At 33.0% G+C, this 18035-nt stretch overlaps 1 protein-coding gene and 1 long non-coding RNA gene across 2 annotated transcripts in view; one reads left to right on the top strand and one right to left on the bottom strand.

Moving 5' to 3' along the window:
• Nucleotides 1-18035, bottom strand: part of stw (laccase) — an 85277-nt gene that overhangs the window by 17404 nt on the left and 49838 nt on the right. The window contains exons 2-5 of the mRNA XM_076410149.1: nt 11046-11226; nt 10825-10962; nt 1454-1580; nt 1233-1390 (exon numbers count right to left, since the gene is read on the bottom strand). Coding sequence (XP_076266264.1) covers nt 1233-1390; nt 1454-1580; nt 10825-10962; nt 11046-11226 — 604 coding nt within the window. The remainder of the gene's footprint in view (nt 1-1232; nt 1391-1453; nt 1581-10824; nt 10963-11045; nt 11227-18035) is intronic.
• LOC143199961 (uncharacterized) lies at nt 7257-7638 on the top strand. The gene is made up of 2 exons (XR_013006591.1): nt 7257-7389; nt 7440-7638. It is a non-coding gene; the product is annotated as an uncharacterized LOC143199961 (long non-coding RNA).

Below are 18035 nucleotides of genomic sequence, written 5' to 3'. Positions count from 1 at the left end.
AGGGCCATGTGAATTGTATAAAACTATCTTGTCGAAATTCGTTTAAACAAAAAACAACCGAAAAATTACGATGATAAATTTTCAATTTTGAAGTCCAAAAATCTTTTAAACATGAATGCTTGGACATATGTAATATATGACACGAAAACAGTAACAACTAAACAGTCTTTATTAATCCATGGGGAAAATGATGGCAATGTTAAGAGATTTTGAAACAAGAAAAACAGAAAACAAAACGATGATTAGTAAGTGTTTGTAAACTAGCCGGATAGATTTCATGCTTCAGATCTTCGAATGATTCGTTCATTCTGTGCTGGCTTGGCGTAATGTTGAAAACGGAATTAAATTGTACACATTAGAAAACCGGTCTATTCATTGTTGTTGGTTGGTATGGAACCTTATATATCCTAATTTTGTATAATTGAAATAAAAAATATAATTTCTCTTTGTTCAATAATCTACAGTACTATAGTAATTGGGATAATGTTAACTATCTACTTATTTCATTAATGAATAAAATATGTGTTTTACTGGTTATCCATATCGAGCATGAACCGAGAAGACCCATATGTGTTTTCTTAATGATCGAAATAGTTGTAAGAAGTTAACACTGCTTGAGTGGAAATATAACTAGTATATAAATGGGATAATCGGAAAATACTGATAAATGTTAATGAAATCCACTATAGGATGTTCTAAAATAGTTTGAAAATGTGTTATTTGGGTTATCTAAGTAGGACACTAAACTATAAATAATCGAAGACATATTTTATCAGTAACCAGAATTGTACAAAGTTAAATAAAATCTGTGCGGGTTGAGTGATCGGTAATAGGAAAGACAAGTCGAGAAGTTCTTGCGAAACCATTTAACATATTTAAAAAGTCCTCGATAATAAGGACTATCTATTTTGTCGAAATGGTTGCATAACTCATTAAATTCTTTTCTTGTCGTCTATTTAGGGTTACGTTCTAATCAAATTAATATGATCTCAATTTAATTTAGTACTAAGCCAATTAAAATCAGACGGTAAAGGGTGTGTTGTAGAAAGTGTTCGACTGTCGAAAGTCTGCGGGCGTTATGAAGCAATGTTTCTCGAGACAGATAAAAAAGTAAACATATATAGTCAGCCTGTGTATTGCTACTTTACGGCGATGATCTGATTATGTCGGATTAACCATTGTAAATCGGCAATAAGTTGATTTGGGGAAAGGTAAGCGGTTCATTGATATACCTGAAGGAGTTTCCTTGTTGGATTGGACATTGGGTGACGAATGGCACACCGTCGTAGTACTGGGATCCCTTTTGCCAGATTCCGTGCCAATGGATGGTGACTTCTTGAGCTTCCAAGTGATTTTCGACATCTATAACTACCTTGTCCCCTTCGCAAACCTGCGTATGATTATTGATTGTCATTCTTTGATCACGTATGTAGGGATTATTATAGTAACTTACCTGAATACTGGGACCTGGTAACATACGATTGACAGCCAGCATACTTCTTTCAACACCATCAGCCAAGATACATTGGCAGTTGGACCAGATTACGTTAGTAGCATTAGGGGTACATACTTGACAAGCTCTGTAAAAGCAAAAACACATTTAGATAATACTATTTCATATTTTCTTTCTGTCTAACTTAGTAATTTAATTTTCATGTAAAAACATCGAATCTTCGAATGGCTGAAGCGAGATCAATAGGTTTATTTTTAAATATTGTCACGTCAAATGAATTTAAATAGATTTAAACACAATTTTCTTTAAAATTAGGTCAGTGTATGTGATTAAATATTAAACTTGAGTCTTGAGTGAGTATCATTGAAATATTAGGAAAAATTGTGGTGGTTTATTGAGAAAAATTAAGCAATTTTTTTAATTAGAGTCAATTTATATACATAAATTTAAAATTCTAATTAAAGATATATACGTCGTTGTGATAGATTGCCTTTTACACTGTTCTGGTAAAACCATAATTCTTTGACAGAAGATTTAAGTTAATAAGTTGGTCAATGGTTCATTCCAAGATTCTGGTTGCTAACTGGCATATATTAGGATTGTCTTTTATTAATTTAATACATTTTGAATGCATTTTTTTCATTATCAAGCTCTTTAGTTAATGAATAGTCAATACGTTTTTTAAAAAATCCCATACCTTTTCAGTAATAATACGAGTGTCACTATTTATTTTTCGGGAATTGGCAACACTGTTGTCATGTGAGTCCATCTGACGGTTCCATCGTCAAGTTTTACATTTTTGACGATATACATACTCAGAACATTTTGTCATACGGACGCTATTTGTTTATTTCATATTTAATTGAAAGTTTCGTCTAGGCAAAAAATGGAACTGAATCGTGAACATTTTTGTGTGATAATTTTTTACGATTTTCGTTGCGGATTATCGCAAGAGTGCATCAATCAACTTAATTTGACTTTTGGCGATGAAGCTCCATCAAAAACCACTGAGCTGTGCGAAAGTTATGTTCGCGTTGGATCCTACACAATTTGACAATTGCTCAAAAAAAGGCTCGTGTCGATTGGTGTAAAGAAATGCTTAAGAAATTCAATTGCGGTGTTTCGAAAGACATTTATAAAATCGTGACAGGTGACTAATCATGGATCTATTCGTAAGAGCCCGAAAGTAAGCAGCAGTCGATGGTATGGGTGTTCCAAGATGAACCAAATCCAACAAAAGTTGTTCGCGCACGAAGCACTTCAAAGAAAATGGTGGGCTGTTTCTTCGGAAAAACTGGTCATATTGCAACAGTGCCTCTAGAGGATCGTAGAATAGTAAATTCTGATTGATACACAATATTTTGTTTGCCAGAAGTATTCGGTGAAATAAGGAAAACAAACAAGAGGTGCCGTATTGTTCTTCATCGTGACATTGCGACCTGTCACTCATCGGCTCAAACATGAGACAGTTTCAGCACTCAAAACATCGAATTGATAGGTCATCCGCCGTACAGCTTTGATTTGGCCCCCAATAACTTGTTTTTGTTCCCATCCATGAAGAATAAACTGCGTGGTCAACGATTTTCATCGCTCGAAGAAGCTATTGAAGCGTTCAAAAATCATGTTTTGAAGATACCTCATTCGGAATGGAATAAATTATTTGAAAATTGTTTTAAGCGTATGCAAAAGTGTATCGTGTATCGATCATCGTGACGAGTACTTTGAAAAACAATAAAAATATATTGGCAGCTTAACTATTTGTTTTTTTCCTATTCCCGAAATATAAATAGTGACCCTTGTACAACTATACTATACTATACCGATAATAGTCGAGAAGCGATTGTCGGAATTGTTTGTTAAGTTGACATAAGTTTCATCCATCGTTTTTGTACAATTCTTGCTCTTGTCAGTTAATTTCTAGTTGTTTCGCGTTTTGTTACAATGAATACAAATACCGAAGAAATATTTTTACATACAAATTACAAATTACCTGAGTTTTCTATTGTAGTGTACGTTGTACCGAGTGTGTTCAAGCGAGTTTCACAAACTCTACCAACTTAATAAAGAACACGTATAGATGAGGGATTAATGCAATGACAATGCAATGAATATTTAGCTCGATCTAGTCGATTATCAACGTCTTCAAATGAAATTATTTAGGTTTCAGAGGAGTGTGGAGTTTTGTGGAGATTAAACATTGGATTTTACATTATTTCACAAGGTTATCAGGGTTCAACGAATTTTGGATTAAGAACTCAGCAAAAGTATTGAATAAAAACCGCATTCACTTGATATAGGTACGGCAGACTTTTTTCTCTTCACAATATCCAAATTACAATTTGAAACAAATAATGAATATATTTTGACAATTGGATTTTTTAATATTATCCAATCCTTGACATAATTATTTTGGATTTTTATTGACAAATTTCTGGCACTTTTTTGATAGACTATATATATATATATATATATATATATATATATATATATATATATATATATATATATAGTCTATAGTATAAATACTAATGGAAACATGAGACGCAATTTAAAAAATTTCGAAAGGGTAATATTTTGTTTTATTAAATAATATCTCAGTGGTATTACTAAAAATTATAATCTGAATCTTCATCAACCATAGGCTTCATGTCCATATTGGCTTACGGATTTCCTTATACCTCACAACTTAATTTTATGTCGACAAGGTCAACATTTCATCAAAATAACTAATATAGTCTTCCAAATTGAAGTCTAGTTCTGCTTTATTATTTGCGTGAGTCAGTGAAGTGTGTGCTGATATATCTTATTTACAAAATGATCGTGGATATATTTAGTCTTATTCAAACTGATTCTCCATTGCTTGGTCCAATTGTTAATTTTGTTTGTTGACGTTTACAATTTTATCGTTACTTCCTTATGGTCTTTACCTACAGTTATTATTGTATAATATAGTCAGTAAAAGTAGCATTGTTCTATGTTGCAACTGAGGATCAGTGGCGTCCAACAGGTAAAGGACCAGTGCCAATACACTACCCTGCGGTACTTCCGCTTTTATTGCTGTTAATTTCTAATGGTGATCCTCGTGCTTAACCCTGAGGTTCTATCCAAAATATAAGGTTTTAAATTAAATTGGTCTGTAGGATGAGACTTTATTTTGAAAACAGAACAAAGTCCTGAGACGTATTGTGACCTCTAGACCTTCAGATACCCACAGTCAGTCAAGAAATCAAGATAATTGCAAGGGGGCATGAGGAAAGACTCCATTCTCATGGGAATATTGAAGTATTGCAGTTTTTGGATACCACCATAACAGGACACAGAGGTGCATATGATAAAAAAATATACAGCAGTGACATGTATAAACTTTATTTCACTACAGAATGAGATAGGGCCGATGGGTCCTCTTAGTTATATACCTAGATTTAAGTTATTATAAAGACACATTGTAGATTAGACGGAAACGACTAGTAACAATGTAATTGTTAAATAATAATTAAAAAAATCATTTTTTTTACTGGTCATTTATACTATTATCAATATCTGAGGTACTCAATTTAATATAAAAGAAGCGTTAATTAAGTAAGTTTTACATGGTTTACGTGGAAGCTGCTTTCCTGTAATCAAGTCAAATCCAGAATCATTCTTAAAATGGTCGGTTTTTTTATTTCTATTGCAATATTTATTATGAGTAGTAAGTCTAATATCTCGATTTTTCGTGATAATATTCTTTCAGTTAAGATTATTTTCACTCTCGTTCGTTTTATTTTGGAAAATCTTTAATAACTATCAAAGTTAAATTGCATTCCTTTAATGTAAAACAGTTTATTTCTGACACTCAATAAAACAAGTGGTAACTGATAACTGGAAATAAATGACGATCGATTGAAACATTATCTAATGACCCACTAGAAGTAAGAGTAACGGTCATTTTAGGTGGCCGCGGTATGTTACCGGACAAAACTGATCTACTATTACCGAGAGAATGCTAATTAATTATAATCAAGGCAAAAAAATCGAGGCGAGACCTAACCAATACCGAACGGAGAAAGACGCAAACACAATCGAAATAATAGGCGAAGTTTGCTAACTGTCTATCTATAAATGACGGTCACATATGGTATCGCGTTTCTGCAATACAGAACCGTCTCATCCACGCATCTGATGATAATTAATCCGTTAACGGGCAGACGAAAACGGCAGAAGTGATCAGAAGATTTCAGCTCGGAGATATTAATTTTCTAGATGCGTACGCGAGACCGGTGATTATTCGATCAATTAATCTGTGGTAGTTGCGATAGATACTATTAAGCCATTCTTATTAATTGAAGAGAAAGTTATGGAAGAATGTCGATTAGAACAAATTTATTAACAATGTAGAGGAATGTATTTTTAATTGTTTTATGTTTTAATGAAAAAAATGTTTTGGTTTTGCTAAATAAGTTTGTGTGACAAAAATAAAAAAAATAGCAACGAAAAATAAAAATTTCAGGTAATTCATTACAAAATTCCTTTTAAACATTTTCTGAGCCCAAATATCGGTTACATATCACTCCTCTTCTTCTCAAGCCACTATAATGAACCCCATTGTGTATCCAATTAAATTCAAATTTTCAATTAACATATTAGTGACATTTAATTTATTTATATTTAAGAAAATTGTTTAATTTTAAGGTTACGAAAATTATACTGTTTTTTCTTTTGTACAGTTTAGGGCTCTAATTTATTAAACCATTTAACAGTTTTTGTAATATTTGAGACATGGGAAATGAGTAGTAACTTGAGACAATATAAAATATCGTATGTCTGATGAAGCTAGGCCAATTTAAGAAAGGCATCGAGCAAACAGAAAACACGTGTCTAACAAAAAGGATGTCCCATCGGCTAGTTGTCAAGTGTTCCGGATAATGGGGTACCGAGGCTAGACGAAGCGTATCAGAAGTTAAACCTAGTTTAACTAAAGAATTTTCCAGCATTCCTTAAGGGTCTGTAACGTTCGTGTTCCATCGGCGAGAGAAATTCTTAACTGGCAGAGTCTTTCCCTCTACGAAATTCTGAACGAATTGGGATACAAAATAATTTGCAACAAAATTAAAATGAAATAGTTACAGAACCAAGACCAGAAACAGTAAAATAATTACAGGATCAGTGAACGAACATGAATTAAGAAACGGTCAGGAGAGTCAAGATTTAATCAATTAAGAATAAAGAAAATGTATCAAGAATGGAATTTAAAAGGTATAGTGAAAAAAGGTCGAAAGATATCAAGGCAGAAAGAAAAGGTATTCTGCAATTTTTGCAAAAAATAATTACCTATTTTGTATAAATTAAGTCAATCCTACGTTCTTTTCTGTTAGCAAATTTGGTAATCACTTTGTCATTAAAATTGTCTATTCTATATTAAAATTGTCAATCATTTCTTAAATAAATAACTGATAGTTCAGTTCCTAATCGTTGTAGTCAAAGGTATATTTAGTTTCAGTTGTTACAAATAGGATAAGTTAATTAAATAGCTTAAATTTTGCGGTGAAAGTAAAATATGTTAAGTTTGTAATATGACATACTTAGTAACTAGAGAAAGAAATATTTCACTATGAGCTTGCTGCAGAACTAAAGCCGATAACAAGAAGGATCATCTGCCTTCTTTGTGTCTCCAATTTAATGATTTTAGTATGTTTTAGTATACATACTGCATTTTGGCAGCCTCTTTGTCGGATCCATAATATAGATGTTAAACAATCTAATCTATATTTTAAGAATAAAGCTTTGAAAGTTGGAAGCCACATGACGATAAAGAAAAAACATATGATTACCAACAAAATATGACAACAAACATAATTGATTGACAGCTATATGATTTTTTGATAAGGAAAAGTAATCTAAAATATCAAAGAAGAGAAAAGGAGACCTAAGCAGAAATGAAAGAAAATAGTTGGAAGGTATATATACTAAAATAAAACACAAAATATTAACATCATTGAGTTTTTAGGTTCCTTCTTCCATGAAATATATTAACCTTGCCTTTATTAGGCAATTTTCTATTGCAACATTTATTGTATTGTAATTAATTAGTAATTAGTGTGAGGAGTATATAGGGCTGTATCTACAAGAAAGTTGTTATAAAATTTTATTTATATATAATACATTTGTAGTATTGTATATTTAAATATATGGTAATTTAGTAAATACTTTATGGCATTATATCCTCTAATTTATAATTTGAAATTAATATTAAATTTTAAAATATATAAATGAATATAATATAAAAATTTAGTATTATGCTCTATTTTTCTTTTTACCTCCTCTAAACTTCTTACTTTTTTTTAAGTCATGTTTCGTAATGTCATGTCCTTTATTTTAATAACTAATACAGAGTATATTTTACGCCTCAAAGACTAACACTATGCCGATATCAGAAATTTGGTTATAATTAAGACACGAACTCGCCTATGACATCCCAAGTAATACTGAGAATATTTAAATATTTCTAACACTGGGGAGACGCACGCCAGCGCAGTCTCATCAATCTACCGGACCACGATGATTTTTAATGAAGGAAGGTGGAAGGAGCTCGCAGAGCACCATCGTGTGGTCTAGATAAATAATGAGTAGGTATCGACGGTATGTCCACTGGTCCACGTAGTGAGATTTATTGTTTGCTTATTATTATATTATCGTTAGACTATTATTGTTTGCGAGATTCTTTAGTTCTTTTTGGGAGCTTTGCAACACTGCATCGCTTATGCACCAGCCGCCACTGGTAAACAAATATGAGTTTGTTGTCGATTGATTGTATTGTGTTACAATCAGCCAGTAAATAACTGACGCCTAATTCTTTGTCGGTTAAAAAGAAATCTTGCAGTAGGAATACATTTTCAATTATGATTGATCGACAGCAATCGGTTGGCGTTCATCGTAATTGCAAATCAATTTGGATAATTTAAATTACGATAATTTGCCTTCGCAAAATTCGTTATTGTCTCGATATCAATCAGCGTAGCGGAAATTGGCCGGAAATTGGAGAAAGTGCGACTTATGAACGGAATTTCACCTTTTTCGTTGTACCGGCTTGGCGAAAAGCTGACACCGGTATTGTGGGTAATTTATTTTAAGACAAGGGGGATTGTTTCGTAAATATTTAGTATTAGTAGCTAGCATTCATTGATTTAGAAAATTCATTTGGCAGAATGAAAAGGAAAATACTATGGGCTATATTAGAACGAAGCGGGTATCAGTACAAGACAAGTTTAAGCCAAACTCTGGTTTTAGTGTTATTGGATAAAATAATTTAAAATGTGTTAAAAAGACACAATAAGACTACATAGAGGGTCTGAAAATATGGAAAAAATAGAAATGTCGGTGAAAGCTTTTGTACATGATGTAATTATAACAACTGACCTACAGAAACTCTTAAACAGATGGAATATAAAACTAAGAGAATACGGAGTGATAATAAAAGCAAAATGACTCATGGTGATGGGAAATCCAACATAAATAAATACAAATTGAAGATCTAAAGTAGAACAAGTTAAAGCGTGTAAATATCTGGGCATAGAAATAAAGGCAATTGAAGCTAGGAAAACGAGGTGACTGCCAGAATTCGTAAAACCATTAATTGTATTTCTCTACTAGTTGAAAATTCATTAATTAAAAATAAATAAAAAGCAAAACTAAAATGGAAATATACTACCTAACTTGCAGAATATGGGTATTCCCAAGGAGGGATAAAAATAAGGTACAAGCAGTAGAAATGAAACACAAATGAGATGATGAGACACAATGAGAAGTAAAGATATAAGAAAGTATCTTATATTGAATCAGTAGAACAGCACGCAGCAAGGAGACAGTGTAGTTGGTGGCGACACTGAAAGACGAGAAGGCGACGAGAAGAGAACCTGCAATGAATATATCAAAGAAATACTGCAGAAGAGAGGCAAAATATCAGCCAAAGTAAGAAGACCGTGCAAAAAATGCATGAGGGAACATGTACTAAACATAACACACCACACACTAAGTACGTAAGGTTTTTTTAATTATATATAGGTTATAAGTTTCATGGTAATAGCGGCCTTAGAGTCGCAAATCGCAATAGTGGTAATACTTATTAAAAGAAATATAAATAACGTCTTACACATTTGCTACAGATTTCGAAAATTGAGATTCCAGAAGGTTATTTTGGTCCCATTTTGCTTTTTTATTTCCAATTTATTGAAAATTATGTGGTATTTATGATGATGCCAGATGAATGAAACAGATTGGTTTGAAAAACGTGAATAGAACCGAAATTACACTTAACCGCAACATTAGTTTGTGAATTATAGTATTTTGAGTGAAGCAACTTTTGTTATTGTGAAGAAATGGATAAAAAGAAATTTCGCGTGTCGATAAAATATTGTATTTGAAGGGAAAAAGTAAAGTTGAAGCACAAACTTGGCTTGATGCCGAGTTTCCGGACACCTTCCATTCCACACTCCTTTCCATCAGAAGACGGTGAACGAAGTGGACGCCCAAAAGGGGCTGTTACCGACGAAAACATTAAAAAAATCAACAAAATTATTTTGAATGACTGTAAATTGAAATTGAATGAAATAACAGACACTCTAAAGATATCAACAGAACGTGTACGTCATATCATTCACAAATATTTGGGTATGAGAAAGCTCTGTGCAAAGTGGCTGCCGCGCGAGCTCACTTTAGACCAAAAACAACGACGAGTTGATGATTCCCGAGTTTTTGCGTCGATATGTGATAATTGATGAAACCTGGCTCCATCAATTCACTCCGAAGTCCAATCGACAGTCCGAGTGGATTGCACACGATGAACTCGCTCCAAAGCGTGGGAAAACGCAACAGTCGGCTGGCAAGGTTATGGCGTCTGTATTTTAAGATGCGCGTGGAATAATTTTTCATTGACTACCTTGAAAAAGGAAGGACCATCAACAGCGAACTATTACATAGCGTTATTGGATCGTTTGAAGAAGACCCTTGAAGGGAATTATGTTGAATAAAAAAAAATTGCCAAAAAATGTCTTTTACTATGGTAGGTCGGGGACTTTTCAATTGACTTGCTATTAATGCAAATACAACAGAATAGTGATAATAAATTAATTTGTAAATTAAAACTTTACTAAATGTATCTAATGTAAGAGGTAATTAATTTAAAAAATATCTGATTTATTATTATTCTAGACGTTTGCTCATTAAATGCCATGCAACCCCGTTAATAAACAACGACAATAAAATAGCCATCAGCTTTATTTGTTACGGAACGCTTTTATAATGTCAGAAAACATGTGTCAACAATCGTAAAATTTAAATCACTGGTCATGAGTTTACAGTATCGATAAGTAAAAATAAAAGTTTGTAATACGTACGCTCCAAGAACGCTGTAGTGCTCCAGTGTAAAGTGATAGTAACAAATCTTTGGTGGTTCTCCATCTCTGCAAGCTCTGGCGCACTCGTCAGGAGCCGACAAGCTGGGATTCCTTCTTAATTCTGAGGTAGGCGAGGTTCTGGAAAGGTCAAATGGTCACGTCATGCTTCTGTCTTACCCAGAAACTTTAACCGTCAGTGATGCGTTTCAAGTGAGACTGACCTGTAGTCCAAGTGTTTGTGTTTCAAATGGCCACCGGCCCCACCGGATGATTTATAGTTGATTGGGCCACCGCCTTTGCCGGGATGAGTTTGAAGGATTTGTTGCTGTGACGTGAAAAAATCGGATCCGGGACCGAGGTCCAGCGAATCCCAGTTGCTCCACGAAGCCTGTGCTTGTTGATCTGAAAAATGAAAATGGCTATAAAGAAAAACACTCGATTAATAAATATTTATTAATACATTTCTCTAATAATTAAACTCTATCGACCACCTAGTGGAGAGGGATCTGCACTATGCAAACAGGTAAAATGAGAAGAGAAGCAAATTAGAGACAACATATTTTGTTACATAGTCCAGGAGTAAAAGATGCACTTATTTTTTAGGTTTTCAGTTATTAACTTCACAAAATCCACAATTAAACAGAAAATCACAGAAAAGGGGAAAGTGCAAAAAACCTTCTAACAAGCAAGAAAGAGCTCATTAATAGTAAACAAAACCAAGTAATACAAGCATATTTAGAAAACCTAACGCCAACTGATGCAACGGAATATTCTCTCTGGAAAATGGCAAGAAAGGTCCAACAACATAATCCACCTATAGAGATGTAGGAGAGAAAACAATGATGTAAATAAAATACACTTTATTTTCTCTCTTCTTTGAGTAAATTAATATCCAAAGACGCGTTATTTTACGGGTGGGTTTGATTATTGTTACTTAATTTGTTTAGTGCTGATTTTTGATGCAGTTAACAATACTTTCTTTAATACTTATTTCAATTCTTCTAATAATACTGATTTTATGCTTTCTTGAATGAACGAATAAGGTTCAGTGAATAAACGATGATTCAGTAGTTTCTTCATTATCATATGTGATTTTAAGAAGCCACAAACAAGGAAATCTACTGTCCCAAAAGAATATTTTGACTTCATTTGTTAGAGTATAAGCATTACAACAAATAATAAAAAATATTTACGTGTAATTTAGGTGTTTGTATTATGCAATTTAAAATTGTTTAATTAATAAAAATGCGCTCCATTTTATGTAACTAATTAGAATGAGTTATGGCTATCTCTGGTAGAATTTTGTTTCGTGTTATATAAGTGCATTTCTGAGTGACAGGCGTTGATATATAATAGCTGTTAATTGTATAATTGATGCTGTAATTTTTGATTTGAAGTTATTTTTGTCAACATTGAAAGTATTTGTTTTATCGTTATCAAGATAAATATCGTAGTTGTCCGGATAATGGATAGTATAAAATATAAATTTATTACTTTCTATAACGAAAAGTGTTTACTCAGTCACATCAGTTGTTGGAATATTCAAAATGAGATAAAATTAATGGTGTCAAAACTGGTTTTAAAACAAGAGGAACTATTAAATAAGGTTTTACAAGCTTTAAATAAAGACGTCCAAATTTTGTTATGGATAAATATACGTCACAAGAAAGAGCAGAAATAGTGACAATATTTATTGAAAATAATTATTCCATTATTGCCACTCCACTATTGCCGGCAAAAGCGGTGACCCAATCAACTATAAATCATCCAATGGGGCCGGTAGTCCTTTGAAACACAAACACTTGGACTATAGGTCAGTCTCACTTAAAACACATCACTGACGGTTAAAGTTTCTGGGTAAGACAGAAGCATGATGTGACCATTTGACCCGTTCAGAGCCTCGCCTTAGAATTAAGAAGGAATCCCAGCTTGTCGGCTCCTGATGAGTGCGCCAGAGCTTGCAGAGATGGAGAACCACCAAAGATTTGTTATTATCACGGAAATTACGTCAATAGTTGCGGGACTTTTGCCCCCACCCTATAGTTAGTGGAATTAAGGAAGAAAATACCAAAATGTTACCAAACTATTTTTCATTTTGATGTGTTATAGTACATTGATTTTATTGCCAGTTCGAATATTCCATAGAAAAGTTCTTTGTATGTGTTCTCAAGTTATGCATAGGTTTTACCACTGCTAAGTCATCAACTCTTAGCCCGTTTGTAAATCCTTTTAGACGTATTTTAAGTCCAACAATGTTTCAAATCTATTTTTGTTTACAGAAAACTTTCATCACATCAATTCAGATAAATGTACGAATGAATGTCGAATTTAAAAATATATTTTAGCGTGTTTATAACATTAGTAAAAGCTCATGAACATTGAAACTAACAAATTATATAGTGAAAACTATTGTTAGACCCATTGTTCTTTCTGGTACATTTAATAATCTTGATTAATTCTTTGAATTTAAGCAATTTAAAATACTAACCAGGGTGTATTTTTATTTTGTTAGAGAAATGGTAATAATATAATGCTAGTACTGTAATGTATAATATTTCTTGCTATACTTGGCATTGGATCTTATAACTATTGTTATTTTGATAAAATAAATGAAGAAGGTGAAAATATCGACGAAATATCCGATTATATCATCAAATTTATGACATTTTTCTCCAGCGACGGCTATTATATAAAAATTATACTGTAACTTCGAAAGAAAATGAAAATCGTGATACGTTAACGCGATTATAAGCCAGTCAAAAATCGATGTGAAATAATTTCAGCGACGATAACCTGTTCCTTACTCTCACTTTTCTTTTTCTATAATAACCTGTCGCTGGACCTGCATACATTTACATGAAATAACCGTTATATCGCCGAGGAATTCCAATATTTGGCAACTGGTGCGATGAAAGCGGAAAAAGTCGTAAAATATTAACAGAAAAAAACTAGAGCATTGCCCAGAGTCTTGTTTTTCAGCCGTGTTCATAGGCGTTACTTCAATCAGGCCATTTGACTGTAACAACGGACTTTTACCAAATTTTCGGACCAGGGCATCTCGATTTCAATATTCACTCAGGTATTTTTATACCCACGTTACGTGTTTGTATGAAAATATTAATAGAAAAGAAACTAAAGCTTTTGGCTGGTTAATTTCATATAAGAAATTGCGTTTTGTTTTGGCTTTCTACTGCCCGTCATATAAAGTTTATCGAGTTGACGAGCCATTGCGGTTTGATCTCCTATTATATGATTTAATTTGTATATATATATATATATATATATATATATATATATATATATATATATATTAAAAACTAATTAAACATTTTAGAATATATATTAGCTATTAAAAGTATGTATAAGGTCGCCACCTCTATTTTGTACAAAAAAAAACGGAAAAAGCTATTAAACAAACTAAACTAACTGTTAAATGATTTTGACACTTCTCTTCATCAGATAACAATTTCATTTAGTATCATTGAGTTATTCAGGACAAACATGTTGCAACAGTTATTAGTTTCATGTATTGAGTTATGTTCTCACTAGATCGTTGAAGCTGTTCGGAATGGTTTTGATTTGTTAGAAAAAATACATTTCATAGTATTTCAATAAACATTAGTGACTAATTTTGAAAAATAACTCTATAATATCCTTGAAACTATTATACTAATATTGCAGTTTTAAAATTGATAAATTCTGATGTACAACAATTATCGTTTGATGTCAGAAATGCCATAGCATCAACAACTCTATTTGCCTTGACGAATACTTGTTCCATAGTTACCTTTTCTTTTCAAATGTCAAAAACTAGATAAATTAGAAATTAGGAAACCTCATGTTTTTGGCCGTAGTTCTTGATAACGTTATCGACAGATTCTACCATCAGGTCCTTATTGTGATTATTACTATGAATATATTATGAAGCATCAACAATACCTCGCAGCACTTTATTTTTGAAGTTTTGTATAATATTTATATTATTTTAACTAATACAACCCCAGAGTTGAACACTATAAGTTCACGTTGGTTTGAGGATACACTGATAAGACTGAATATCTACCCAATAACCAGTACATTTTTTGTACTTCAACTGGAGTTCTTCACATTTTTTCTTAAAATGTGGCTTACATCTGAGTTTAACATCAAGGGTCATGATAAGATAGTTGGCTGTATTTACATACGGGACTACTTGTTGATTTATACATATTGGCTTGTTCTTGATTCTTTTATGGGTGATATTTGACCATATTTCTGTCTAGCATTGTATTTCGGCAATGGCTGTTTGTAATTTTTCATTATGGTAGTATCATCGTATTGATACAACATTTTAATTGAATGTAGTAAGTTCTATATATAGGTATACTAACTGGAAATATGTCGATGCTCAGTTTTTATTGGTTTTTGACTATTGGTTAGTTCAAACAGATTAAGCAATTCAAATGGGATTATTATTATTACCTTCTAGAAGTATTACCGTTAAAATTACTTTTATAATAAATATCGGGAACATATTTCTGGCTTTCTTCAGTTCCACTTTAGGTGTCTTAAATGAGACTTCTTTTGTTTCCGATTTATTCGGTTTATCGAGGGATCTTGAGCAACTCCACCAGGATCGTTTACCGGTGAAAGAGATATGAAATATTAAGAAAGCCGGCGCAGTGTTTCAACAATTCTAATTGTTGGCGGCGTGGACTTATCAGAGCGGAGACCGTATCACTTTTGTTGGTCTATTTCGTCTCCAAAACGCGTGAAACCATTTTCATTGTATTTCTTCTCGTTCTACGCGCACCTATAGCCGTCTCTGTCGTTGTCTCTTACTCTGCATTCCGACTGCCTACGCTTAATGATAGCCAAGGACACGGTGAAGGGGCCCTATGTTGTGTCGTTTTTTTCTTTCGCTTTTTTCTGTCTAATTTACTAAGCGTGACTGAAAAAATCCTATTCGGCATGAAACCTAATCAATTCGCTGTCTTAACCGCATGTTCAGTGAACCAGTATTAGTTACGCGGGCTATTTGGTAACGATGTGGTTTTTCCACGTCACATTTCACACCGCACCCTGTATATACATTTTTACTGCATTGCTTTTTTTTTTTTGGAGATGCCATTGAAGGTATGATATTTGTAGTGTATTGTGGATTGTTTGTGACTCTGTTGTCCTTAAATATGTCAAAAATGTGTAGTTCATTGAAATAATACCGGATCTTAACTTATCTCCTGGCGAATGATGTTGAGTCTAATTTATTGTGCATTGTGCTGGCTTTACGAACGAACTTTAAACGAACCTTAACGCATTGACCGATGTAATGTATCACTTGAAATTGCGAAAGTACTAAATATTCGAGGGTAGTTTACCAAATTCTGTTCACAAAAAAAACGTTTTATTTTAGTTTATTACACTCCATACACATAGTCTGGCGAATCTTACCGAAAGATTCAATGCTATATCTTACAATTCAGTAATATCTAGCTGTTTGTGTTAAAGCTCCACAGTCCAATTACTCGACAAACTGCGGCGAGATTAGTGAACGACATTCGAAGCAACATTCTGTGCACCAATAGCAGCGTATTGGTTGAGAAGTGGACACTCTCCCCGAGCGCCGGCTATAGATTGATAGTGATGGCCAATTTATCTATATTTATATCCTATATTTTTACGGATACAGTTATTATTTCCTTAAAACTTCGGAATTTCATTAATAGTTAAATTGCCCGTAAATTTTAACAATTATGAAGAAACAGTTATTACAGCTATGGATTGATGATGATCATTTTATCTATATTAACATCGTACATTTTTAATTGAAAATTTAAAAATATATATAGAGTGGGGTGTTGCCAATACGATTATTTTTTTCCTAAAACTTCTGAATTTGCTTAATATTTAAATTGTAACAGCTATAGATAGATGATGATAACGATCATTTTATCTATATTTATATCCTATATATTTTTACTGAAAATAAATAAAACCGAAACTAAAACTGAAAAGAATTAATAAATAAATTGATCGCGGTGTTGCCAATACGATAATTTTTTTCCTAAAACTTCTGATTTTCATCAACATTTAAATTGTCCGTAAATTTTAACAATTATTAAGAAACATATGAAATATTGCAGTTATGGTTTGATGATGATAATTAACTTATCTTTATTTCTATACTATATTTTTGAGTTAAAAATTCAAAAACTTATTGAACGCTGTATTGCCAACGATAATTTTTTCCTTAAAACTTCGGATTTTCATTAATATTCCATAATAATAATTTCATAATATCCGTAAGTTTTAACAGTAATTAAGAAACAATTGTTATAGATATGCATTTTTGATTATAATTATATTATATGCTATGTTTTTGATTGAATATAAACAAAAGTATTTAGAGCGGTGTTGCCAGTACGTCTATTTCCTCCCAAACACTTCGGAATTTCATTAACTGTTCCCGAATTTTAACGGTTATTAAGAAACAATCGTTACAGCTACTCTAGACTGAAGAAAACTATCTGGAAAAGTCACCGTTAATAGAGACATCGTGTGGGTGATCGGCGGTGAAAAAAATTGACAGCGATGCGTGGGCGATAGCCAGCAGGAAAACATCAAGAACAATCCTACAACTGCACTAATCCATCGATGCCGTGTCCCATTGAACGCGGCGGCGATTTTAATCTGGTCCATTTGACGAACACACCCCACACGAATGTCGAAAACTACATTAAAACGAAGGAAAATAAAACGTTACGCGATCGTTATCTCCATTACGATCGCACCGCCGAATCCACACGTGGCCGGACCGCGGGTGTGGTGCCCGGCATTTTTCATTTTCTCCGACGGCCATTCGAAAGTCGTAAAAAACGAATCACCTTTTGATTGATCGCCGTCACGATTTATCATTAGCGGCGTTATTACCGCTGAAAAACACGGGGCCGGTTACGCAACCGGAGTCGCAAGAAAGTTTATGCGTCGTTGGTTAAATCCTCGAGAGCGCGTCTAGCTCTTCGGCGACCTTGTTCCTTCATTATGTCAAAAAAATGTCCGACCGACATTTTATATCCGTACGGCATTGCCACCACTATTATATTTATAGTCTATTCAGAGTATTTTTAGAAATGCGTCATGGATATTTGTGACGTCGAAATATTGCAATGTTGCCGCATCAACTCTGAGTTTTAGTTCAGTTTGGCTTTGACATACAAAAAATTCTAATTAAA

This window comes from Rhynchophorus ferrugineus, unplaced genomic scaffold, assembly GCF_030347505.1.
Source record: "Rhynchophorus ferrugineus isolate W39M unplaced genomic scaffold, kcgeb_rfMv2 rfM7, whole genome shotgun sequence".
In the NCBI taxonomy this organism is placed as follows: Eukaryota; Metazoa; Arthropoda; class Insecta; order Coleoptera; family Curculionidae; genus Rhynchophorus; species Rhynchophorus ferrugineus.
Note: the sequence above shows the minus strand (reverse complement) of the source record. Positions and strands in the feature narration are given on the sequence as shown.